Source organism: Acomys russatus, chromosome 6 (genome assembly GCF_903995435.1).
Source record: "Acomys russatus chromosome 6, mAcoRus1.1, whole genome shotgun sequence".
Classification (NCBI taxonomy): Eukaryota; Metazoa; Chordata; class Mammalia; order Rodentia; family Muridae; genus Acomys; species Acomys russatus.
The window spans coordinates 76,229,847-76,257,307 of record NC_067142.1 but is presented as its reverse complement, the minus strand read 5'-3'; the positions used below and the strand labels follow the sequence as shown (position 1 = coordinate 76,257,307).

The 27,461-nt window shown below is 45.3% G+C and overlaps 1 protein-coding gene across 1 annotated transcript; it reads left to right on the top strand.

The window, feature by feature from the left end:
• The first annotated feature begins 538 nt into the window (after positions 1-538).
• Positions 539-26,883, top strand: Lbr (lamin B receptor). Its single transcript, XM_051148042.1, has 14 exons — positions 539-667; positions 5,483-5,661; positions 7,468-7,677; positions 10,396-10,479; positions 10,948-11,140; positions 12,734-12,930; positions 16,966-17,020; positions 19,800-19,991; positions 21,530-21,633; positions 22,628-22,753; positions 24,463-24,631; positions 25,866-25,946; positions 26,048-26,170; positions 26,422-26,883. Exons 2-14 carry the CDS (start codon positions 5,497-5,499, stop codon positions 26,580-26,582), a joined length of 1,860 nt encoding a protein of 619 aa, XP_051003999.1. The 5' UTR covers positions 539-667; positions 5,483-5,496; the 3' UTR covers positions 26,583-26,883.
• The last annotated feature ends 578 nt before the right edge of the window (positions 26,884-27,461 follow it).

Sequence of the window (27,461 nt, the reverse complement as noted above, 5' to 3'; positions counted from 1 at the left end):
TATCTGAACCCACAGTGCTTCCGAAGCAGCATGTTGGAAATACCTTTAAAAACAGCCCTGCAAAGCAGGGGGCTTTAACGAACTGCTTTGAACTCTCAACCCGAGAGGAAGGAAACAGACAACAAACGGTGGCAACAGCAGGGGAAGGGGGGGGCGAGTTTAGAACTCCGTCCTGGGCCTGAAGCACCCCAGGGTTTCGGCTAGGGCGGAGCAGAGAGCGCCCGCCGCTCGCTCCCGGGGTTACACACGGAGCGAGATCGGCGGGACGGCACCGGACGCTACGATGTGGCGTCCGCGTGATCTCAGCCTTTCCTCACAGACCGCGGTTCGGAGCTCGCAGCCACCGCCGGGCCAGGGCACCCGACTGGAGGGCGCAGGCCAAGCTCGACTCTGTGCCTGGGCAGGGGAGATAAACCGGGTGGGGACGCCGGACGCTCTCGGGCCGGCGGGCGGGCGGGTCGGCTGGCCGCGCCACGGGGCTCGACCAATCGCCAGCGCCGGCGATGATTCAAAAGGTCGAGGGACCAATGGGGAGCTCGGGGGAGTCTCGCCGGGGGCGGGACCTCGGGAGCGCGAGAGCGCGGCCGGTTGTGTCGCGCGCGGAACCGCGGCGGGTTGCTGGCTGACTGTCCCGGAGTGGCTGGAGTTCCCGCCGGAGCGCGGCCAGGTGAGCGCCGGCGCGGGTCCCCGCCGCGAGTGGAGGGCGGGTTCGACCGGGGAGACTGGCGAGGCTGGGACCGCGTGGGCCGGAAGCGGGGCGCGGGTTTCGAATTGCGGACTCCCCCTCCTCCCTCCCCTCGGACGCGCGCCTTGGGGAGCCCCGGGCCGTGCTCTCCGCGGCGCCCGGGCCCTTGGAGTGCGAGCGGGGGAGGAGCTAACTGCCGCCGAAGCTCCATCCTGCCTTTCCGGGCCTCGTGGGTGCTGCGTAGTGACAGCTGGCCTGGCGCCTCCTGCTGCTGAGCCTGCGAGGGCCACTTAAAGTGCGCGCTCGGCTGTTGGGAGTGCCTGCCTGCTCCGGGGCACTTCGGCGGCGTCGGGCAGGTTGCTAATCACCTGGCCTTTGCTCCCGCTGTGTGTAGCGCACCTGCTGTGCGAGGGCCGGTGCACGTGCACGAGTAGATTTGGGCTACAAAGTAGCAGCTGCTCTTGAGGGAGAAGATGGGGGTACAGAGAAGCGCGAGATGGGGGATCTAATCCAGGGAGGTGATACGTCCGGTTGTTTAGTTTCCGAGCGTTGCCTGGAGCGTGGGGCGGGAGTGCGTAGGACTTTAACGATAAGTGTACCTTTGGGCATTAAGGGAAAAGGCCGCTGCGGGCACAGAGGGGCTTGCTTCTCTTGAATGGCTCTGCAGGGGCACAGGCCATGCGAACGGGTTCCTGGTGGCGTTTCGCCTGGCAGGCTTTTACAGGCTCAGGTGTTAAAGGGTCGCTGTCAGACATCGTTTAAGCCTTTTCTTTCTGCTACGTTAAATGAATTTGAGAAAGTGGAGAACTGACTAAAGACTCTTGCAACGCTGGCGAGCAAAGTAGTAGAAAGAAACGGTCACATTGATACCGAGTACTATATTGTATCGTAACGTGTGAGGAGTCCCAGTGCCAAACGGACACACAAGTTAGCAAGAATCCGGCGTAACAGAAAAACACCCTAGGATCCTTGTATTTTTGCTGTGTAGGATTAAAGGTACTGTGTTTTGCAAACCTACTTGGCTGAAACATGCCTTTAAGTGGAGCTTGTCCGTGCATCTTGACTTACTTAGGTGCATGAGCGCGCACAAAAGTGTCTGGAGCCCCCTTGTCCCATCCAGTATAATTCTTACCTGCTGGACAATATTTTAGGATGCTGTTACATAGCTTCCACGGACTGCATGGGTAGTGTGCAAAGTGGCATGCGCATCACGTCGCCAGCCCCATCCTATCCTTTCTCATCTCCTCAGGCCAGGTTCTCCACATGCCGTGTGAAATAGCACCATCAGGTCTCATTTTTGGTTTGACACAAGATCCCTGTGTGGACCTGGCTGTCCTGGAACATTCTGTAGACCAGGCAGACCTCCTGCGTTCCCCAGCCTCCCGAATGCTGGAATTAAAGCCTCCGTGGCCAGCTAAGTCTCAGTTCCTTTTTTTTTTTTTTTTTTTTTTTGGTGACGATTCAGATTCATTATGTATAGTGTTCTGCCTGCACAGGCCAGAAGAGGGCACCAGGTCTCGTTAATGATGGCTGTGAGTCACCTTGTGGCTGTTGGAAATTGAACTCAGGACCTCTGGAAAAGCAACCAGTGCTCTTAATCTCTCCATCCCCAAGTCTCAGTTAATTCGTGTGTGTGTGTGTGTGTGTGTGTGTGTGTGTGTGTGTGTGTGTGTTTTGAGACAAGGTTTCTCTGTGTAGCCTTGGCTATCCTGGACTTGCTTTGTTGACCAGGTTGGCCTTGAACTCACAGAATTCTCCTGCCTCTGCCTCCCAAGTGCTGGGATTACAGGCATGGGCTACCACGCCCCTGGTTTACAAGATTTTTTGTTTGTTTGTTTTTGGAGACAGGGTTTCTCTGTGTAGCCTTGGCCATCCTGGACTCACTTTGTAGACCAGGCTGCCCTCAAACTCACAGCGATCCGCCTGCCTCTGCCTCCCGAGTGCTGGGATTAAAGGCGTGTGCTACCATACCTGGCACAAGAAATCTTTTTTTTTGGTTTTTCGAGAGAGGGTTTCTCTGTGTAGCCTTGGCCATCCTGGACTCACTTTGTAGACCAGGCTGGCCTCGAACTCACAGCGATCCACCTGCCTTTGCCTCCCGAGTGCTGGGATTAAAGGCGTGCACCACCACACCCGGCAAAGAGATGAATTTTTGATATGTTAGTAACCTGTACTGCAGTCCACAGTGTAGAAAGAACAATAGACTCACACCTTTGTGTCACAGTAGAAGCTTGGGAAGCAGCTTGTAGATCACCTGCGTGTAGATCACCTGCCCTCAGGGGTTAATAAAGGATGGGGCTGGCCACATGATGTGCAAGCCACTTTGTACAAGACCTATACACAGTTAGTGGAAGCTATGTAATAGCACCCCAAGTTGCTGTCTGGCTCCAGCTCTTAGTTCTTTACCTCCCCTCTTTTTTAGGGGTGGGGTATCAAATCACGTATTAGACAGTTTTGAAAAACTGAGGCTCAAATATCTAATGTGTGCCTTGGTTTATCCATCCTAAAGTATTTAGTAGGTAATAGTTTTATTTATTTTTTTACATTGCCTTAAGTTCATTGTTGCACAAATGCAGTCAACATGATGTCTGTTGTTGGAATAGAGAAATAACAATGGTCCTAGGGCCGTTCTGTCCTAATCCTTCAAATTTCTTGTATTTTTTTTTCTTTTGATTTTTCGAGACAGGGTTTCTCTGTGTAGCTTTGGCTGTCCTAGACTCACTTTGTAGACTAGGCTGGCTTAACTCACAGAGATCTATCTCTGCAAACCCTGTCTCGAAAAACCAAAAGAAAAAAAAAATTTGAAAAATGAGGACAGTATGGCCCTAGAATCACTGTGCTGGGATTGAAGGTGTACGCCACCACCACCCGGCCTTAATCCTTCAAATTTCATCTGGCTCAGAAGCTAAGCAGGATTGGGCCTGGATAGTACTTGGATGGGAGAAATGAATGCTTCAAATGGTCCAGAGTGAATGTGTTCAAGGGCCTTTTAGAGACGCAGGTGGACCCCAAGCCCTGAAGTGCTCATACCTCCAGTTTCTAAAGTGTTGTTTGAGACCACAGTGGCATCTTCATATAGAACAGTACTGTGCCTTTTCTCAAACTTTCAGACGACCAGTGCAAGAGAATGCTAGGAAGTGGTTGATGGGGGGCGTGGTCTGGGAAGGAAGAGGCGGGCACCAGAGAAGGAAGCCCAGCACATTTCCTTCCTCTTTGTCCAGGAAGGATTGGAACTAAGTGTTGAAATCAACAAAGCTTGCTGCTGTCACCTTCCTTTTTTGTGCCCCTCCTCCTTGTGCAGAAGTGCCATTGCCCTCCTGCTCCCCAAGGGGCACCAGGCCTGGCTCTGTAATGTAACTTTACTCACCAGATAAACACGCTGGTGTGGGACAGTCTCGTTTTCTTTCATCTGCTTGCTGCAGATGAAGCTTGTGAGGCCCCCTCCCCTCGGTTGACAGTGAAGAAATAAATGTAGAAAGACTTTCTTGGGAGGGGTAGATAGTGCATCCTTCTCCTTAGTTCCACAGTGGGCAAGAGTCCTACCAGGTGCTGTTGGGTTGCATAACCAGGTCTTGGCAGGGGTGTGTGAAGTGTGTGTCTTTATGCCTGGGTAATGTATGGAGACTTGCTTAGTGGGTGACATCGGTAGCTGAAGAGTCTTTCTGTCTGCTGCTTGCTTATCGTTGGTATCAGACAGGGCACTGGCCGGAGGCACAGGCTTTCTCCTGTGTAAATCTGCTAGTCAGGGGAGAGAGCTCGTAGCACAGCCATCATTTGCTATTGCCTCAGGTAAATGACAACTCTTGAAGAGTGTGTCGCCCCCCCCCCCCCCCCCCCCCCCCAGACAGGGTTTCTGTGTTAGCTTTGGTTGTCCTAGACTCACTTTGTAGGCCAGGCTGGCCTGGAAATCACAGCGATCCTCCTGCCTCTGTCTCCTCCGAGTGTTGGGATTAAAGGCATGCACCACCACGCCCGGCTTAGACTGTGGCTTCTTTAAAACATATATAAGGTTTCATGGGCCATGTTTTGAACAGTGGCAAAGACTATTATAATTGGAGTAGGTGTCAGCTGTGGGCTTAAGAGTTGAATGTGGGCTTGGATGAATGCCAGGTATAGGTTAGCCTAGGTGGGTGGTTGGCAGTTACTTGGTATGCCCCTGGGATATGACTCTGAGAGTGCAAACTTTTTGAAGACAGCCTCAAATATGCTATTCATTATAGGTTTGAAATTCTTCTGTTGGTTATAGTAATGCTAACTTTTTATTTTTCCCAATTTGTCTCATCGTTTATTATTTTCCAGTAAGGTAGCTTGGTAAAATACAATTAAATGACTTTTAAAGCTTTTGAAAGATGATATGCAGATCTACAAATAAAAATGTGTTCTTTTTGATAAGTGCCCTGACTTTGGGTTACTGTAGGTGGGGAACATTTTGTGTAGTGCGGTTAGATGTCATTACGTTGTTGAGGTCAGTCCCCAGTACCACTTCCATGTCCCCAGTGGCCAAGTCATCTACAAAGTGATTCCAAACAAAACAAAATAAAGCTCAGACTGTTCTGTGTTCTCCTGCTATTCCTCTCCTATGTTTGTGAACTTTGACAAAGCATTAACTTTAAGCTCAAGTTTTGTCATCTATAAAATACGGAGTTGTACACGCCTTCATTGGAGGTTCCTGGCCCAAAAATCGTGAGTGATTAGCAGATCTAGAAAGTTGTTTTTGTGAACAACTTAGTCAAAAAAACAAAACAAAACAAAAAACCCAATAAATATTGACTGAATTTTTTCTTTAAAATTGTTCAGACTCATTTTAGAAAATGCCAAATAGAAAGTTTGCCGAGGGTGAAGTGGTCAGAGGTCGGTGGCCTGGGAGCTCCCTTTATTATGAAGTACAAATCCTGAGCCATGACAGCAAGTCCCAGCTGTACACTGTAAAGTACAAAGACGGCACTGAACTGGACCTGAAGGAGAGTGACATCAAGGTAAGTATGCCTGAGGCTAGCAGTAGGTCGGGGGAGCTAGAGGGACATGCCAGGCTCCTGCTTTGGGGTTCTGGGGCTCATGGTGTTCTTGGCTGTGGGAATGTGTGAATGACAAATGGGTGCAGATCCCAAAAGCTCACTCCACTGGGTCTAATTACTGTGTGAGGTGTTTGCTGTGGTGCTTTTGGACAGGGTAGGAAAGCGCCTTGGGTTAGGGATTTTTTTTTTAAACCACTGTCTTCGTGAGGTGAATGCTGGGACAAATGGGAAAATGTAGGGAAGGCAGCATTCCAAAGCCCGTGGATGATGCAGACACAGTCACACCAGAGAGGCGGTGGCTGGGGCGGGCAGAGGGGTCAGCAGGAGGCAGACTTCAGGATTTTTTTTTTTTTTTTTTTTTTTTTTTTAAGTTTTTGAGACAGGGTTTCTCTGTGCAGCCTTGGCTTGTTTTTGTTTTTTAAAAGATTTATTACATATACAGTGTTTTACTTGCATGTACACTTGCACACCAGAAGAGGACACCAGATCTCATTATAGATGGTTGTGAGCCACCGTGTGGTTGCTGGGAATTGAACTCAGGTCCTCTGGAAGAGGACCTCTGAGCCATCTCTCCAGGCCCAACTTCAGGATTTTAAAATACCCACTTACAGGGCTTGAGTTTCTTTTCTTTTTGTTTTGTTTTATTTTTCAAGACAGTGTTTCTCTGTGTAGCCCTGGCTGTCCTGAAATGTACTCTGTAGACCAGGCTGGCCCCGAACTCTGCCTGCTTCTGCCTCCCTAGTGCTGGATTAATGGTGAGTGCTACCACCTGGCAGTGGTTGAGTTTCTTCCTCCACACTGGTGATGTGTTCAGAATGACATTTACTAGATTTGAGGCCAGCTTGCAGCTTCCCCTTCCTAGCCTATCTTTAGAGGGCCTAGATTGTAAAATATTGACTTATGGTATACAAATACTTACATAAAATGCATAATCAATCTCTAGGACAAAGAGGATATCTTAGGTAAAGCTGCAGAGTTTTGTTAGATTTTCTAGGCATAAAATTACAAATCAAAATGCTCTGCAGACGTCTACTTAGAGCTCTGTAGTTTTAGACCTGGTGAGTGACACATCAGTAACTAATAGTTTGGACCCATGCACGGTCTGTAGGTCGCACACTGCTCTAGTAAGTGTTTCTGCTTCATGGCTCATGGCGTTTCTGTAGCTTAGAGGCAGATCCAGGTGAAAGAGAATGTGTATGACCTCTCTTTGATGCTGTTTAGCAGTCACTTAAGACCTGTAAACGCCATCATTAGCTGAGGGCTTCATACACAAAACAGCATCTGGACAAAGGCCGGGGGTTGCCTGGCTCAGGTCTGTATCCCTAGAAGAAGTAGGCGTGAGATGGTTTGCAGTGGGCCAGGGCAGAGTGCAGCTGAGCCAAAGCACTTGACTTGTGCTTTGCTGTTAAGACCGAGTGTGTTTCCAGTGGCTCCGGGGCTGCCTACTTTTTGAAAAACTGGTTGTGTGTTTGTTATCTTGTCTCACCATGTGAGTTAGTTCCTTTCTTGTGTTGCTGGGAATATGTATAACTAACGGGGCAGACACTGACATACCTTGCAAGCTAGCAGAGCAGGGAAAGCGCTGTTTCTTTCCTAAGAGCTGGGCTTGTTGTAGCATTTCCCACTGGTCCTGTGATTAGTTCTCAAACCCTGCGAGGGCCTTGATGTGCACAATGGATGGCAGTCGATAGTGGCCCTCACTAACCTCTTCCAGCCTGGCCACTGTTAATGTTCTGATAACGTCTCTGTTGCCTTCTTCCTCTCTAGCCTTTAAAATCCTTTAAGCAAAGGAAAAGTGGCTCAACTTCCAGCTCCCCCTCACGACGCCGAGGCAGCCGATCAAGGTCACGGTCACGTTCCCGATCCCCCGGCAGGGCGCCGAAAGGTCCCAGAAGATCTGCCTCTGCTTCCCACCAGGCTGACATTAAGGAAATGAGGAGGGAAATTCTGCAAGTTAAATTGACGCCGCTTGTATTGGTACTTGTTTGCACTGGCTTCTCCTCCATATAAAGGCTTATTCAGATTGATCAGTGGCACCTTTGTTAGCAAGTGTGCAAACTAGAAAACAGTTCATTTGAATATCTAAGAAAATGCTTATTTTTAACTTTATTTTCAGTGTCCATATGTATGGTGTGTGTGAGCACACAGGGAGGTTAGCAGACAGCTTTGTAGAGCCTGTTCTCCTTCCAGCCTTCTGTGAGTTTGTGGGATTGAACTCAGATCATTGGGCTTGAAGGCAAGCAGTTCTGTTCGATGAGCTACCTAGCAACTTCAAAATAATGTTACCAGGAGCGCTGTTAGCGTGTAGCCTTAGAAGATGTTTATGTTGAACAGCCATAGCTTTAGGCCATGAAAGGAGACAATTGCATTAGATGTTTTTGCCATCCTAATTGACAGTCTTAGGCTTGATCACTTTCGCTGTTTAAAAACGGTGTTTTCAGTGGAATGACTTTGTTGGTGCATGTAGAAAAGTGTAGAGCGCTGGGCGGTGGTGGCGCACGCCTTTAATCCCAGCACTCGGGAGGCAGAGACAGGCGGATTGCTGTGCGTTCGAGGCCAGCCTGGTCTACAAAGACTCCAGGACAGTGAAGGCTACACAGAGAAACCCTGTCTCGAAAAACCAAAAAGAAAAGAAAAGAAAAGTGTGTAAAGCCTGGGGACCTAGCCTATGAGTTATTTTATTATATATATATATATATATTTTCTTTACCCCCCCCCCCCAAGACAGGTAGCCCAGGCTGGCCATGAACTTGATACAATCCTCCTGCCTCAGTTTTGTTCAGTGCTGAGACCTAGGGTGAGCTACCACACTTGGTAGATGAATATTTTAGACTAGTGGCTCTCAGTATTCCTAATGCTGTGTCCCTTTAATACAGTTTCTCCTGTTGTGGCGACCCCAACTATATTATTATTTTTGTTTCTATTTCATAACTATAATTTTGCTACTGTTATGAATCATAACATAAGTGTTTTTGGAGATAGGTTTGCCAAAGGTGCTGCGACCCACAGGTTGAGGACCACTGTTTTATATAGTAGTGCAAAGTGTTTAAAGTAAAAAAAAAAAATGCTTTTGTATTCCATTCATTTAATAATATCTCTTCTGGAGACAGGCTTTTAATAATCTTAAAAAAAAAAACAAAACAACATCCCCAAACCCTAGACTGAGCCAGGCATGGTAGCTCACACCTGTAATTCTAGCACTCAAGGAGGCAGAGGCAGGCGGATCACTTAGAGTTCGAGGATAGCCTGGTCTACAAAATGAGTCCAGGACAGCCAAGGCTACACAGAGAAACCCTGTCTTGAGAAACAAAACAAAAGGCTATGCATGTTTGATTTTCATTGAATGCCTGACCTTTCATTCTGAGGATTATAATCTCCTCTCCCCTCCCTCCCCTTTTCTGAGTTTGTGCTTTGCTCAGTATAATGGGCTTGCTGTGTGAGTGGCTCTCTGCCAGCCAGTGACTCAGGGTAAGGTCAGATGCTGCACACTGCTTTCTGTTACAACTTTCATTTTCACACTGTGTTTCCATTGACACAAGGGCTACAGATTTTCTTTGCCCCCACCTGTAGAGCCCCAGCCTACTGCATGGTGCGTGTGTAAGTTCACATTTAGGCTGCTTCAGCTTTGGACATCCTGTTATGATCGATCTTTTCCACACCTGGTTGTGGTCTCAGTAATTTACCTCATAGTGTTAAGTGTTTTGTCATCATAAATCTGTCCACTTAATGACAACACTGGCATGTAGGCAGCATGATGTAGAGCTGGCTAACTGGCTGTGTTGCCATGGTTTATCTGTGGTTATGAGAGATTATTCAGAACCTGAGATGCTGGACACAGCTGACAAGATGGCTCACTGACACGTGGGTAGACCCAAGTGTATGGTGAATGCTCTGTCGCTGGGCGAGGCGTTAAGCTAGAGCCCTCTACTGTGTCACTGCTGTCCTTTGTCAGCTGGTCTCCTGAAAAATATGCTTGGATTTTTGTTTTCTTCTTGGCTCAGTAGTGCTATATTTGTTGACAATCTTTATAGAAGAGGGAAGAGACTGTTGCAAACATTGCCTTAACAAGCTCTTGCACGCTAAGTCACTTCTTTTTTTCAGTAAGAAACTATGAGTCAAGAGGGACACATAGGAAGGGAAAATATTAAGGGTAAATATCAGGTAGCATGGAATTGAAATATCCACTCTTCTTATTGTTGGCTGTTTTAGGGTCACTGAATGACTTCTGGCTAATGAATTTGCCAGTTTTTACTTAACCCGCTTTTCATAGAAATGTTACAGTATCCGACAGTGAAATTATTGAAGTGTTTGCAATATGGAAAAGTTGATGTCCAAAACATGGTGTTGCATGGGAGAGAGGCAGGAATGGGAGGATACAAGGGATGGGATAACAATTGAGATGTAATATGAATAATTAATAAAATATATTTAAAAAAAATATGGTGTTGCACAGCTATAGTCCCAGTGCCTGGGCAGGAGGGTGAGGCTGGAGGATTGCGGGAGCTTGATTTTAAGGTTGGCAGGTCCCATCCTGAGATTTTTATCAAAAGCTAAAACACAGTGTGCACTGAGGAGCTGACCTGTAACACGAGAGGTCTAGTTGATTTTATCTCTTCATTTCTAGTCATAACTTGTTACCATTACTATCCTTCCAGTCGGTATAGTTTTGATTATGTTGCCTCATGTCCCATTTAGAAGCCGTACGGAAACAGCATCCATATATACAACGGGGACCCTGAGCGTGTGGAGAGGAATGACGTATCTCATAAAAACAAGCAGGTAGCAAAATGTTCTCTTTAATCTGCAGCATTCTTTTTGTTTCATTTTCCTCAGACTCACACTGAAGTTTGATGTATTATTTGTTCATGTTCTGTCCTTAAGACTGCATGTAATAGCCGGGCGTGGTGGCGCACACTGTAATCCTAGCACTCGGGAGGCAGAGGCAGGCGGATCGCTGTGAGTTCGAGGCCAGCCTGGTCTACAAAGTTGAGTCCAGGACAGCCAAGGCTACACAGAGAGACCTTGTCTCGAAAAACAAAACAAAACAAAACAAAAGACTGCATGTAACTTAACACATTTGTTGTACATTCACAGCTGTATAGAGATCCTGAATTAGTAGCATTTGCACTAATTGTAGGCTATAGTTTATATATATATATATATCTAATTGTAGGCTATAGTTTACATATCTATCTATCTATCTATCTATATATATATATATATTTATTTTTTTTCCCCTTAAACTAGGAAAGCGTCATTTTGCCACCAGAAGTCAGTTCTATAGCTACACAGTACAGCCTTCGTCCAAGAAGAGAAGAGGTCAAAGTCAAAGAGATAGAGTCCAAGGAACAGAACCTTGTCAGCAGAGTACCTGCACCTCTGGAAACCTTTCAAGCGAGCACTGTGCAGCGGAAGGACCTGGAGTTTGGCGGGGTGCCTGGTAGGTGTTAGAGCCCCACTAGGGAGGAGAAAGGGGGCAGAGTTGATCTTGTGTGCACAAGAAAGGTCTACATTGGAGCAGGAGAGAGGATGAGGAGGTGAGGAGTCTAGGGAAGAACTTTCTAGAAACGGAACAGTGGTAAAAAAGGCCTGAGTAGGGAGCTGTTGGGGGGGTGGTACAAGAGACATGGATAGATGGATGGATCGATGGATGGATGGGATGACGATGACAGTACAGTCATAGAGTAGAAAGAATACTGATGTGGCTGTCTTTAAAGCTTTAACAGTCTTTGGGGTCTTGAGAATGGATTGCAAAAAAGTGATAAAATGAGGGTATGCTCTGGGGAAGGGTAGTCGTGGTCTTTTAGGGACAGGGAGCTCTGCTGGTGATGAGTGGAAATGGCAGGGCCTGGCCTAGAGCATTCACAGCAGGAGCAGGCTGCAGCATACAGCATTCTGTCGGCTTAGCTGCTCTGTTTACTCCGGTTACGGCCCCTTGCTAGTTGGATCTATCTAGCACACCCACAATCTGCATGTGTGTGACACTATGTTAAATGTTGGAAATTTATGGGTAGAAGGCCTCTTGTTTAGATTAGAAGGCTCCTTTCCAGGCTTGAGTATAGTTGTTCATGCTTGCAATCCAGTGCTGGGAGACGGAGGAAGGAGGATCTATAGGGTTCAAGGCCAGTTTGGCCTGTTTCCTGTTCCTCAAACAGACCAGACTGACCTGTCTGGTATTAGCACTTGCTCTCTCTCTCTTTGGTTTTTTGAGACAGTTTCTCTGTGTAGCCTTGGCTGTCCTGGACTCGCTTTGTAGACCAGGCTGGCCTCGAACTCAGCAGTGATCCACCTGCCTCTGCCTCCTGAGTGCTGGAATTAAAGGTGTGTGCCACCACCGCCTGGTTAGCACTAGCTCTTTTGGTGGCTGGAGTTGAAAGTTCAGTTTGGTTTCTGAGGCACGAGTCATACTTTGATCACTTAGCCCAGGTTGTATTCCCATGGGAAGTGACAGGTAGAGAAAAAGTTTAAAAATTACTAAATTTTATTATCAATTTTTGTGTGTGTGTGGGGGGGGGGTAGCTGGGGAGAGTGAGCAAACTAATGCTGTAGGGTTCATGTAGAGGTCAGAGGTCAGGTCTCCTTCCACAGGTAAACCCTGTGATTTGAACTCCAGTTGTCAGGTTTTTGTGACAGATGCCCTTACCTGATGAGCCATTTTCTCAGCCTGAGATTTTTAAAAGATTTATTTATTCCATTTTATATGTATGAATGTTTGCTTGCATGTTTGTTATGTGTACCACATGTATGCCTGGTACCCAGGAGGTCAGAAAAGGACATTGAATGCCCTGGAACTGGAATTTAAGATGGCTGTGAGCCACCATGTGGGTGTTGGGAACTGAATGCAGGTCCTCTGTGAGAGCAAGTGTTTGTAACCAGTAAAGCAACTCTTCAGCCCCTCCCTAGAATAGGAGGTTTTCATGGGACAGTACAGACTGGTTGCAGACAGCTAGCCAGACTAGTTTTGCCCTAAAAGTAAAAATAAATAAACAACTTAAAATGATTTTAAAACCTATGCAAACTGGACTGGTTGCAGGTGCGTTGCTTGTCATGCTGGGCCTGCCGGCCTTCCTGCTGCTGCTGCTGCTGCAGTGCAGGCAGAAGGACCCCAGTCTGCTGAGCTTCCCACCTCCGCTGCCTGCCGTGGATGATTTGTGGGAAACCAGAGTGTGTGCTGTCTACCTCCTCTGGGTTTTTGTTCAAGCTCTCTTCTACCTGTTGCCAATTGGGAAGGTAAGGTTTTGGGTTGTTTGTTTTGTTTTCTTTGAGACAAAGTCCTTACCGTGTAGCTTTGGCTGACTTGGAACTCATCTATGTAAACCAGTTTGGCCTTGAACTCACAGAGATCTGCCTTCCTCTGCCTCCCAGTTCTTGGATTAAAAAACTGCCATGGGGCTGGAGAGATGGCTCAAAGGTTAAGAGCACTGACTGCTCTTCCAAAGGTCCTGGCCAGCGACCGCATGGTGGCTTATAGCCATCTATGAGATTTGGTGCCCTCTTCTGGAGGACAGGAATGCATGCAGGCAGAACACTGTATACATAATAAAAAACAAAAACAAAAACTGGTTTGGTTGAAGGTAAGGTTTTGCTGGAGGGGCGGGGCTTTGTCAAACTTGTCTGACTTCTTTGCCATTGCTTACATTTATAGCAGTTTTCAAAGTAAGAACCTGTCAGTCATACACTGAAACTGCTATTTCTATGCCCTATAGCTCTTCCCTTATTAAGCATAACTTTAAAAATATGATTTGGGCCAGGTGTGGTGGCGTACACCTTTAATCCCAGCAGTTGGGAGGCAGAAGTAGGTGAGTTCGAGGCCAGCCTGGTTTACAAGGAGAGTCCAGACCAACCAAGGCTACACAGAGAAACCCTGTCTTGAAAAACCAAAAATTTATATGGTTTGGATTTCTTTAATTTCCTTTGTAAGATTTATTATTTATACAGTGCCTGTATGTGAACCAGCAGGCCAGAAGAGGGCGCCAGACCTCATTATAGATGGCTGTGAGCCACCATGTAGTTGCTGGGAATTGAACTCAGGACCTCTGGAAGAACAATCATTACTCTTAACCTCTGAATCTTTCCTCCAGCCCCCAGTTTACGTTTCTTGCTTCAATAAAATACCAGACAAGAGCAAAAGGAGGAAAAAAAAAAAAAGGATTTACTTTGCATAGTTTGAGGGTAACATTCCTAATAGCAGAGAAATGATGGTGGCTGGTCACATTGCATCTATAGTCTGGAATTAGAGAGAGAATGAATGCTGATACTCAGCTTGCTTTCCCTTTTTCTCCCTGCCAACTCCCACTTTCCCTTTTTCTTTTGTTAAATTATTTTATTTTATAATTTTATGTGTACAGGTGTTTTGCCTGCGTATCTATGTACTGTGTGTGTGCTGTACTCTCAGCGGCCAGAAGAGGGCATTAGATCTCTTAGAACTGGAGTTAGTGTTGGTTGTGAACAGCCACCGTGTGAGTGCTAGGGATCATCCCGAGTCTTCCGGAAGAGCCTGCTGTGTTCTTAATCACTGAGCCATTGGTCCAGCTCTTCTTTTTCTTCAGTGTAGGAACCCAGCCCATGAAATTGTGCCTGTTACATTTAGGGTAGGTCATCCTACCTCAGCTCAGTCTAGAAACTTCCTCATACCTGTACCTAGAGGTTTGCTCTTAGCTGCTGCTTCTTGAATTTGTCAAGTTGATGTTGCATATATTTGTCACACTTTCCAGTTCAAATAGGAAAGAATAAGCTGTTTGACACCAGCCCAAGTCTTGGTGGAGGCACCCAGAGAAAGGAACACTGCTTAGTATGTCCACTTCAGGTGTAACACGTCTTGAATTATTGTCTTCTGAGCTCAGTGGATTTAACAAAACAGAAACAAATACAGGCTAAAGCTTGTTTCCAATTTTGATCCTTAGAAATTTGTTGTCACGCCAGGCAGTGGTGGCGCACACCTTTAATCGCAGCACTTGGGAGGCAGAGGCAGGCAGATCTCTGAGTTGGAGGCCAGCCTGGCCTACAGAGTGAGCCCAGGACAGCCAAGGCTACACAGAGAAACCCTGTCCAAAAAAAAGAAAGAAAAAAGAAAAAAAATTTTTGTTGTCAAGAACATGGGTGTCCTTTTCAGACTGGTGTAGTATCTTTTAAACTCTCTCCCATTGCAAAGTGGAGCCTTTCCAGTCGTGTGCTTTTGTGTAGAGATGTTTTCAGAGAACATGAGCTGCCCTAAGGATGCATGATTTATTTCAGGAGACTGCAGCTTTGCCAGCTGGAGCTGCAGCTTGGTGCTGTGGCCTCTCACTAACTGGCTGGCTGTTCTTAACTGTCAGGCTCTGTTCAGAGTCAGAGGACTCTTAATGAGGCTTATCTACACCACACATACACATGGCGCAGAGTGGTAGAGAGTGCGTGTCAGATCTGTATGGTCAGACTGAGGCCCACAAGACCCCTGCAATTGAGAAGCATCGCTTAGGGTTTCCCCAGTCCTGTGATCTCAGGTTTCACATTTCTGTCCTGGGTTCCCCTTCCACAGCAAAAGAACAGGTGCTGGCAGGTGATAGCATCCTCGTATTGGACAGTTTAAGTGCAAGGGTGCTGTTCTGAGCAGTTACTTGAGGGTAGATGCTCATTTACTCCGGCAGCGTTCTCACCCTCTCTAGGCATCACTGTGCTGTGCGCAGTGGGTTTGCCATGGTGGTTCTCGCCTGGGAAGCATGTTCATAGTAGAGCAGTGTGGGTAAATAGTGGAGCAAGTCAGTGCATCATTGCATACAGTGTTGACAGTACATAGCATAATTGTGAAAGGAAACTTTTCTCAGGCAGGTGGATCTCTGTGAGTTCAAGGCCAGCCTGGTCTACAAAGCAAGTCCAGGACAGCCAGGCTACACAGAGAAACCCTGTCTCAAAAAACCAACCAGCCAAACAAACAAAAACCAAAGAAAGGGGAGCTTTTCTCTTGTGTTAACCTGCTGTTTACATATGTACATATATTATTGCCTAGATTCCCATATGAGAGCCAACGTGCACTTTTTTTTTCCTTTTTGGGTTTGTGTAAGCCTCCCTCCGTTTTCTGCATATTATTATTATTATTATTATTATTATTATGACTAAATACAAGGGGATGAGGAAGAATTCAATGCAGGTGATAGTTACGAAAGAGCATATTAAGCTAATTGTTTTTCTGGTTCTAATCTGTCAATAGATTTTTCTGGTTTTGGTGAGAGTGTACAAAATATATTCCATATTGAAAGTATAAAATTTAACATGAAGCTTCATAGTTTCCCTTTCAAATGACTATTCTAACTATGGAAGTTCATTGAGTAGTAGAGACTGTGGATCTTGTTAATTTCTGTGTGTGATATTTATTTACTTTCAGGGCTTTCTGGTCCTTTCCTTTCCCTCTCCTTTTCCTTTTCCCTTCCCCTTCCCTTTCCTTTCCCTTCCCTCCCTCCCTCCCTTCATTCCTTTTCTGGCTGTCTTAGCGCTTACTCTGTAGATCAGGCTGGCCATGAACTTACAGAGATCTACCTGGTAGCCCCCCAAGTGCTGGGATTAAAGGCTTGGCCACAAATGCCCAGCCGCAAAGTTTTCTTATGATAGTTTTTACACTTCTGCAAATGTGAGGCAGTGAGGTTAGCTTGGCTTGTCAGTGGAGAGTTTTGAGCACACTAAATCTTGTGCTGTGTGTGCAGTGGGTTATTTGGTGGGGTGACTACTGCAATAGTCTTGGTGTATCGAAATGTTACCTACTGCATATGTTTATGGTCAGTTCCTGGCAGTGGAGTTGCTTCATCAACTAGTGAAATGCTGTTGTATTTCTTAGTTACTTTCTTGGGTATAATGTGATTTAAGAGTTTTTAAGATCACAGGTTGGGCGTGGTGGCACACGCCTTTAATCCCAGCACTTGGGAAGCAGAGGCAGGTGGATCTCTTGAGTTCGAGGCCTGCCTGGTTTACAAAGCAAGTCCAGGACAGCCAAGGCTACCCAGAGAAACCCTGTCTCAAAAAAACAAACAGACAAACAAAAAACCAAAAGAAGATCACGTACTTATATGTAATATGTAAGAAAGATGAGTGGGTTGTGGTGGTGCACATCTTTAATCCCAGGACTTGGGAGGCAGAGGCAGGTAGATCTCTGTGAGGCTAGCCTGGTCTACAAAGTGAGTTCCAGGACAGCCAGGATTATTACACAGAAAACTCTGTCTGAAGACACAAAAACAAACAAATAAAATGATAATGTGCTTTAATTTTTAATTAAAATTTAACTTTTTTTCTTTTAAGGTTGTAGAAGGAACACCTCTTGTTGATGGAAGAAGACTCAAGTATAGACTAAATGGTGATTTTTCTTAAATACTAAATATTTATCTTCCTGTGTTTGTGTGTGCATGTGTGTGCGTGCACATGCCGGAGTGTATACATATGCACCATGTGTGTGCAGAGGAAGCTGTAGGAGGTTAGCGGTGTTGCCCTCCTGGAACTGGCATTACACTGTGGCTCACAACCACCTGCAGTGCTAGGAACTGAACCTCTCCTTGGTTCTCTGGAAAGAGCAGTGTATGCTCTTACTGCGGAGCCCAGGCTTAACCACAGAGGGACCGCTCCACCATTCAAAAGACGTCTAGGACCTTGCTGTGCTTAGCACTCTCGTGGCTCTAGAAAGCCTCTCCCGGTGCAGGCATCCCAGTCACTCCCACCTAGGACCCACTCCTGTCCTTGCTTGCTGGCTTCAGCTGACTGGCCTTTAGGGAATTTGTGTCTGCTCTTGTCAACCCTTTGCTTGAAAGCTGAGTCTTTACCTATGCTTTTTACACTGAAGGTGTAGTTACTACTGCTTCTTAATTAAGGGGAAGCTGCAAGGATGGATGTAGAAATTCACTGTTAACTGCAAAAACGAGGAGGAAGCTTTGGGTCTATTCTCACCTGTTTTATTAGACAGTTATGCCTTCCCATATCAGTGTCTTTTCTGTTTAGTGGACTTTTCCTGGTAGGATATAATTTTGTGGGCTAGCTTGTGTTTTCCACACACTTGGCACTAGGGAGATAACCGTAGATGCGTATTGAGTGGGGGAAGAAACAGCTTAGAGCTGTGTAAGGACAGATGTTGACCCTTTGCTCTGAGTACCTCCATGGTCAGCACATGTGCTAGGAACTCAGTACATTACCTTCTGGAGACTGAGAAAGTGCCCTGTGTGGTGGCTGTCCATAAGTGATTTTCCATTTTACTAGACTGGGTAGAGTGATTTTGTTTTCTTTTAGAATTCTATGACAGATGCTCCTCAACCTATGGCTGTTTGCATTTTCATAAGTCCATCTTATGTAGGCCATAAGTTGAAAATGTATTTTCTGCAGCTGACCTCCAGTGTGCTTGCTGGCTTAGCAGTACAGAGCTCACTGCACTGTCCAGCACTGGGAGGGGACAGTGTATGGTATGCTGCTAGCCTCGATCTGAACTTGAGTGTGGTTCTGAATATTGTGCTGTGTGTGCTACAGAGGAAGTTTCCCGAGTTGAACCATGGCAAGCCAGGAACAGTCTGAACACAGTTTACTGTTTCTCTAGTTATGGGTGGTACTTGCTCACTGGTTTACATAGCACTCTTACATGAAATCATTCTACAGGGTGCCAGAAGGGAAGCAGAGATGCTCTCAAGGTTACCTGCCCTTAAGTGCCAAGTTGCAAGCCATGCCAGCTTGCTGTGTGCCGGACTTGAGGCCATACATGCAGTGCTGGGCATACATCATTGTGTTTCTGCCGGGCTCCTTGCCGATGGAGCCTGTCTCTTCAGTCTGTGCTAGCCTGCTGCAGTGCTGTCTGGTCAGGGTGGGGTGTTGACTCTTGTTCTCAGGTCTCTTATTCTTGGTGTTTTGGGTTTTCTGAGCCAAGTTTTATTTTTGTTGTCTCCATTGAGGGTGTGGTTGCTCAGAGGCAAAGCACTGCACCTGGGCCCTTGATTCTTCTGTCAAAACTTCCTCCTCCCTCTATGTTTGCTTCTAATAATACTTGGCTTATTTTTATGGGATTTTGCCATTAAGGAAATTGCTAAGAAATTTTGAGTGATTAATTTTCACAGACTATAGAAATAGTGCTGACTAATTCGTAAATTTTTTGAAGGTTAAAGTTACTCTTTTGGAGTAAACTTGGTAGGTAAAAGACATGGGTTTAGATAGCAAATTGATAATGGTCCTATTTTATCAAAGCTTAGAAGTCTCACTAGTGAACATGACTTTTCTGTGTTTGTTAATTGAAATGTAATTTGATGACTTCATTTGGAAACACCTCAGCACTTTCAGTTCTTGGAAGAAAAATAATTTCTTTAGCCAAAAGTGAAATTGCCCCACCCCACCCCGTTGGCCAGCAGCATTAGACTGGCTGTGGCTTCTCTTGGGATGTCAGTATGCTGTCTGCCTATGCAGTATATTCTATTTTGTCCACATGCTGGGATTGCAAGTATAAGTAACCACATTGGGTTTTCTTTCTTGTGGCCTCTGCTATGAGGGTAGGGTATGTTAAAATCCATTCTCTAGGTGGATGTTTTCTAGAATGTGACTAGAATCTTTTTGTATCATTACCAACTAATAAATTACAACATAAATATTACAATTTTATACCGACTAAGATCATTCTGCTATTAGGTGGTGGCTTTAACCTTGAGAACACGTGCGTGCCTGTCTCCATTGGAGCTAGTTATTTGACTTCGGACGCTGACACTTTGGGGTAGTGCATTTTGAGATTCTTTTCAGTTTAGCAGTAAATTTTTATGCCCTTTCAGCTTCCCTTTAATTAACAGTAGGTAATAATGCTTCATGTTACAAAAGAATGCTAGCATTTTTGAAAGGTAGCACAAGAGCTGTGGTATTTACATTCAAGGTTGTACCTTAAGGGCATTGCTTATTTATATATTTATGAAAATAATCTGGATAATGAAATTAAGACTTAACTAAACACAAAAACACTACATTGGCTGGTAGTTCCTTGTGCCTAGGAGACTAAGGTGTTTGTGTCTTTTTGAGGCCAGGAATTCAAGCCCAGTTTGGGTAACCTTACCTCACTTGTCTCAAAACCTCAATTTGAGCCCCAGGATGATGTTAATTAACTTCTCTCTCTCTCTTTTTTAAAGGGTTCTACGCCTTTGTCCTGACATCTGCAGTTGTGGGAGCGTCTCTCTTCTGGGGTGTAGAGCTCTGTTACTTGCACACTCACTTCCTTCAGTTTGCACTTGCAGCCACTGTGTTCTCAGTGGTCTTGAGCGTTTATCTCTACGCCCGCTCTTTGAAAGCCCCCAGGGGTGAGCTGTCACCTGCCAGTTCTGGTGAGCACTTACATCATGTGGTGCGTGGGTGTGTTTAGATTCTTGGCAGCCATGGCGCCACTTAAGTAGATAGCTGTTTTGTCTAGTTTAATTATGGGAAATGAAGAAACTTAAAACAAGTGAAGAAAAAAATTGAAGGCAAAATTTAAATGTTTTTTTTTTCTCATGATTTTCTATTTACTGTATTTTCTAGCGTATAAGACAACATTTTAACCCTGAAAAATCCATGCCAAAGTCGAGGGTTGTCTTAAACACCATTACTTTGATGCAGCTTGCTTCCCTTTGCTTCATGTGTCTGGCACATACAGGGGTGGGTGCTGGCCGATTCCCCACTGTGCAGGGAGTGTGAAGCGGGGAGGAGCAGGCCGCACACATACATCTTCCTGTACCTAGAGGAGAGCGTGAGTGTGGAGTGGGTCTCCACCAGAACCCGCCCATTCGACTCTGAGGGCGGTCTGTTGAGTGTGGAGCGAGCCTTAAAGGGGAAGTGTAGGCTGACACTGGCTGTCTGCCAGCATTTAATAAAGCGTCTGGCTGTCTGTGCCTTGCCTGCAAATAGACACATGCCAGAGTCTGGTGCATAGGGTGTGCCTTGGAAGAGGAGTAGTTTTATACAGCCAGTATATTCCAAACTCTATATTTTAACTGGAAAAGTTGGGGGTCATCTTATTCTGTAAAATAAGGTAGCTCTTTTTTGTTTGTGCTTTGTTTTTGAGACAGGGTGTCTCAGCCTTGGCTGTCCTGGACTTACTCTGTAGACCAGGCTAGCCTCGAACTCACAGCGATCTGCCTGACTCTTGCCTCCCCAGTGCTGGGATTAAAGGCGTGTGCCACCATGTCCAGCACCTGGTGGTTCTTATTGAGGTACATGACAAAAAACCTTTAGCAGCACTATCTATCTTTGTCAAGTAGTAAATTCCTTAAAAAAAAAAAAAAAAAAAAATCAGGCTGCAAGTTGTTTGGTTCTAACTTTGTTTTGTTTTGAGACAGTGTTTCTCTGTGTAGCCTTGGCTGTCCTGGACTCACTTTGTAGACCAGGCTGGCCTCGAACTCACAGAGAACTGCCTGCCTCTGCCTCCCTGAGTGCTGAGAGTGCACCACTGAGCTCTAAGTTTGTTTGTTTGTTTGTTTTTTGTTTTGTTTTATTTCCTATGGGCTGGATGTAGTGGCACATGCCTTTACTTGGAGACCTTGACAAGGGCAGGAGGATTCCTGTGAGTTTCAGGCCAGCCTGATATAAGCAGAGAGTTCCCAGGCCAGCCAGGGCATGACACAGTGAGGCCTTGTCTTTTAAAAAAAAAAAATGCTGTTAAAAAAAAACAACAAAAGACCGTTAAAACAAAATAAACCTCCAGTTTCCTTAGAGTTTGGCATGGGGAGGGGGAGGGTCTGATCACGTGACTCTGAGGAAGTGTGGCAGCCCTGGTCCCCAGTTCTGTCTTTTGGTTCTACCTCTGCAGTCCTCAAGGGGCAGCAGATTGGACTTGGTAGTAGGCAGCAGGTGGAACATGACTCAGGTAATCATTTTTCCTTCCCAGGAAATGCTGTCTATGACTTCTTCATCGGCCGTGAATTAAATCCTCGAATTGGTGCTTTTGATCTCAAATACTTTTGTGAATTGCGCCCCGGATTGATTGGCTGGGTATGTGTTTTGTTTTTTCCCCCAATTTTGATGGTAGGACTATCTTGTATTTAGAAGGAAGTGTGGGTGATTTTAAAGAAGATAATAAGCCGGGCATGGTGGTGCATGCCTTTAATCCCAGCACTCGGGAGGCAGAGGCAGGCAGATCCCTGTGAGTTCGAGGCCAGCCTGGTCTACAAAGTGAGTCCAGGACAGCCAAGCCCACACACACAGAGATTCTGTCTTGAAAAACCAAAAAGAAGAAGAAGAAGAAGAAGATGCTAGCTTTCTATAATACTGTCTTAATAGCTGGATGCAGTGGCACACCCGTTATCTCAGCACTCAGCAGGCAGAGGCAGGCAGATCTCTGGGTTTGAAGCCAGCCTGGTCTACAAAGTGAGTCCAGGACAGCCAAGGCTACACAGAGAAACCCTGCCTTAAAAAACAAACACACACATAAAATGTCTTAATGCAAAATATTTTCTTACTATATTTTTTACAAGTTTAAGATACGTTGTTATGGATTATTAAACATCACAGAATTAGTATAGATGGAATAATGTAAAAATTACTGATTTCAAAAAAAGAAAAGAAAAAATAAAAGTACTGATTTCCTCTCCTTCTCAGAAGAGCTTTATTTTGACCCAGTTTCAGACTTGAAGAATTACAGAAATAGATCCAAGACCCTGTATTCTTTAGCCAGATTCCTCGCCCAATCAGAGTCCAGTCAAGAACAGCATTACTAAGGAGATCTGTAGCCCTTATTGGGGCTTCTTAGTGTTGTCCGTTCTTTCTTGCTGGTCTCCTCCCTTCTACAGTGGCTCCTTAGTCTCATGTGCCCATGTCACTGTTTGGAAGGATACTGATCAGTATTCTGTAAAGACCAACATCATCCACTGCGTTCTCTTGATGAGAGTGAGGCTGCACGTTTGCAAGATAGCACAGGTGTCTTGCTTTGTGGGGGCCACTGGGTTTCTCAGCTGTGCTTTGAGGGTGTCTTCTTGCCTTTTTCCAGGTGGTAGTGAACTTGGTGATGCTTTTGGCTGAAATGAAAGTACAGGAACGTAGTGCCCCATCCTTGGCAATGATCTTGGTTAATAGTTTCCAGCTCTTGTATGTGGTGGACGCCCTCTGGAATGAGGTAATTTATTGGACTTTGTTTTTTTGTTTTTTTTGTTTTTTTTTTTAAGGTCCTAGTAGTCCATCTGGCTTGAACTTGTGATCTTCCAATTTGGCCTTTAGTTGTGCATTTCTGTGCCTATACAAGGTAGTTAAATAAATATTTTAAAAATATTTTATTTATTATTTATACAGTATTTGGCCTGCATGTGAGCCAGAAGGGCAGAAGAGGGCACTAGATCTCATTATAGATGGTTGTGAGCCACCATGCGGTTGCTGGGAATTGAACTCAGGACCATTTGGAAGAACAGTTAGTGCTCTTAACCTCTGAGTCATCTCTCCAGCCGAGATAGTTAATTTTAAGAGCTAAGTTCTTGGAGGCCATAAAGTCAAGCAGCTTTGAGAGTTGATGAGTGGTTAGTTTTCCTCTGGGGAGCTGGAGCAGCTTATATACAGAATGAGGGTGGTATAGCTTACCTCTAGCTTGTGTTGAGAATGAGGCAGCTCAAAGGCCCTGCACATGAACGCTGGTGTGTGGGGGTGTGTGTGTGAACAACTCTTATTTGGAAATGACTTTCTTCTGGCATCTTAAGGCACAACTTGTGATGAGTGTGTGTGCACATACACACGTGAAGACCAGAGGACGCTTTGTTTTGTTTTTTCTTTTTTTAAAAATTTACTTATTATGTATACAGTATTCTGCCTACAGGTCAGAAGAGGGCACCAGATCTCATTATGGATGGTTGTGAGCCACCATGTGGTTGCTGGGAATTGAACTCAGGACCTTTGGAAGAGCAGGCAGTGCTCTTAACGTCTGAGCCATCTCTCCAGCCTTTTTTTTATCTGCCTTAGTCCCTGTGTTCCACGGGCATCTTCAATCTCTAAGGACCCTATATCAGAGCATATGTCCCCAGAGTTGATAGCGTATGTGTCATTCTGACATCTAAGGTGTGAGCCTTTGGGCCTAGATTTCTGACCTGACGTTTTATCCCATGATGATGTGGGGAGGCTGCCCTTGGAGGCACTACTTTTGCATTTAACACAGAACTAGGTTTTCAATAGACCTCTGGATAGCTAGTTGTCCTACCCCAAGGACAGATACTAAAGTTTCAGATATTCAGAGATGTGTCCATTAGTCTGGCCTTCAGGTATCTTGGTCCAGAGATACCTGATCGACCATGTGCTCGCGCCTGGGTGTGAACCCTTGGTTTGCCATGCTGCCCTCCAGCTTGCTTCTTCTGTAGGAAGTGCACAGGGGAGTCCAGATGATCCAGACTTGGTTGGTGGTTGTTCCTTTCACAAATACATTGTGGACCTATTACTTCCTGCTAGGCACTGTGGCATTTACTTTCGACAAATGAGAGGTTTGAAATGCAGTGGAGAGCATAACTGGACAAATAGAGTGACCTTCTGGAATGCAGGATGCTGGCATCTGAGAAGGGTTGGCCAGGTGCAGGGTCAGGAAGGCTACCCAGGGAGAGGACTGAGGCTGGGGGTGGAGGAAGGTGAAGTCAGGGAGGTCCGGGAGCTCCTGAGCAAGAGCTGAAGCCTGACAGGGGTTTAGAAGTTGGCTACTGCAGGACTTTACATGGAGGGGAGGGGGAGGCGGGATGGGGGGGACACAGTGGCTTAGGCCAGAGCAACGAAGCTGCTTTTCAGTATTTTGGAGTGCCTACAATGAACATACTTGGCCATAAGATGGCTTTTATTTCTTCCCACCTGTCATTTTAGGAAGCACTGCTGACCACCATGGACATCATCCACGATGGCTTTGGTTTCATGCTGGCCTTTGGGGACTTGGTGTGGGTTCCATTCACCTACAGCCTCCAGGCCTTTTACCTGGTCAGCCATCCCCATGACTTGTCCTGGCCATTGGCTTCTGTCATCGTTGCTCTGAAACGTGAGTGCTGATCTCAGCCTCCATTCTGTGTTTGCTCCTTTGTGGTTGGTGTCTGTCTGTCACATGGCATTTCACTTGATCGCAGGTTTAAAATAATTCATGATGGTTATTAACTAGTGAGAAAATTCTAAAGTTTGCCAAGAGAAGGAAGACATGGCTCTCCACTAGTCCTCTCAACAGAACATCTTACTTTTATTTAGCTTGAATTGCTTTAGGAACAATTTCTTTTCTCTGTCAAATGCCTGCATTGTCTAGAGATAATAAAAATGAGATTGTCCCCGGGGTGTGGTAGCATATACTGTTACTCTCAGGAGTGGGGAGGCAGAGAGGATCAATGTGACTTCCAGGCCAGCCTGGTCTACAAAGCCAGCCCAGGGCAGCCAAGCTAACCCTGTCTCAAAAACCAGAAAGAGATTGTTCTCCAAACAACACTCTTTCTTACTGTACAAATGATACCAGGATCCTGAGGCCTAAGGTGCTCACATACTGTACTGAGGGGCCTGAGGTGGTGGGAACCAGTCCTGGGGAATGTCAGCTTGTACTTACTGGAGGATGTAAGTTTTAATTGGAGGTGCAGTGGTTTAATATGGGATGGAAGATGGGCTGAGTGAACAAGTCAGCACATGTAAGGGGCGGGTGGGGGGCGGCGGCGTAGAGAGGTCCACTGTGACTTTGAGTCCCACCAGGCCCAGGGTTCTGTAGTTCAGATGACATTCCTTTATTTCTTCGTCAGTAAAGTAAGTAATTTAAAACTTCCTGGATAGGAAAATTAGCATTGAACGTCAACTAGAGCTAGTTTTATGGCATTATGAGTATCCGTAACGGAAGAGGAAAGCTAAGCTTTAGATTCTCCATTGGTTTATTTATGTCAGTGGCGCCTCTGAGTTATCCAAAACAGTCTGTTTATCTTCCAGAGAAGGTGAAGTGGAGAATTGCTATTTCCTGTCATTCAGATCTTATCATAGGGGGGGCCATGTTAGGGCCTGTTAACTTGAGTACATCCCCCAAGTTGAGAGGTTTCACACTGAAGTGCAGACAACATTTTCTGACTCAGCTGGTATTTTACTGAGGCTGCAGGTCTGAGAGCTAGCCCACAAGGTAGCCTGTAGTCATGGTCGTCCTCCGTGTGGAAGGCTGTCTGTCTGTTAGTTTTGCCTCAAGATGGATCATGAGTGAGAATTTAAATGCTAGATTACATCTAAATTACTAACAGGAAAATATTTTAAAATTTCAGTTTGTGGATATGTAATCTTCCGTTGTGCAAACTCTCAGAAAAATGCATTCCGCAAGAATCCTGCTGATCCAAAGCTTGCACGTAAGGGCTGACTTTTAATATGTTGATTTATATTTACTATGTGTGGGTTTTTATACCTTTTTTTTAGAAGTCATTAAAATAGGTTTTTGTTTTTTATGTAGATTTGAAGACCATTCATACTTCCACAGGAAAGAGTCTGCTTGTTTCTGGATGGTGGGGCTTTGTTCGCCATCCCAATTACCTGGGTGATCTCATCATGGCTCTGGCGTGGTCCCTCCCATGTGGTGAGCATCTCAGTGCTAACTTGACTGTCGTTTTTCTCAGACTGCATGTCATTGATGGAGTTCTAGGCAGCTCCCCGGTCTGTTTTCTTGCTATCTTACAGTTGTCTACCTTCTGAAGGGATTGAGAACATTTTGAGATGGCCAAGAACATCATTTTGTTTGTAATCTGACATATCTTGGTTCAGAAAATTAGTTCTGAGGGCATTTGAGGGAAATGAGAACAGTCACTCAGCTGCTGTTGTTACCTGCAGGGTTTACCCACCTCCTGCCGTACTTCTATGTCATCTACTTTACCGTCCTGCTGGTCCACCGAGAAGCCCGTGATGAGCACCAGTGTAGGAGGAAGTACGGCCTGGCCTGGGAGAAGTACTGCCTGCGAGTGCCCTACCGCATAGTCCCTTACATTTACTGACCTGTGCTCGGATGCCACCACTGGTCAGACCCTCCCTCTTACGGAAACAAGGAAAAGTCCAGAGTGAATTAACTTGATGCACTGACGGGATCTCTGGGGTTTTTTTGTTTGTTTGTTTTTTGTCTTTTCCAGTCAGGACTATAGAGGCAAATAGTAATCTTTTAATGTGGTTGTGTTTATTCACATTAAAATATAGCAGCTAACAAGGGGGAAATTCAAAGATGATATAATTTGGTTAATAGGAAAAGTTTAATCCCTAAAAATCTGAAGTCTTATTTTTGTATTTTAAAAAAAAAAATTTTTTTTTTTTCTTTCTTTCTGCCATTTGATTTTTCTTGAAAAATCTTAAAGTACATCTATGCACTTAGAGAACAGAATTCTCTTTGGGTCAGTTTATAATATTGATGGTCTATATGAAGAATGAGGATAGACGGCTTGCAGGGCCTGTCTGAGGGAGGCCGTTCATGGTGTGGCTCAGCCTCAGCCTTTAAAAGTGCATTTGGAAATGTAAATACATAGATTACGTTTATGTAATATATGGTGACTTGTGTTTTTTCTGTACAGTTTTTGAATGTGAGATAATTGTCAGGAACTAAGTAGTTTTTTAACGAAAGCATTTTCAGTGTTTTAAATTAAGTTTTGTAAAGTAATGTGAATTTTAAAGTGTAAAGCAATTAGAGTTCATTTAAAGTTAAAACATAGGAGAGTTATTTTTCTTTATCCAAAGTTTGTGAATTTGGCTTTGCTACCTCAATTTGCAGGTGTGTGTTTGCTTATATAAACTGTTGCAAATAGGAAAAAAAAAAAAAAAAAAACGTATATTTTTGGAGTAACAGTACTATTTTAAATATTTTTACACACATTGCTGTTGGAAAAATT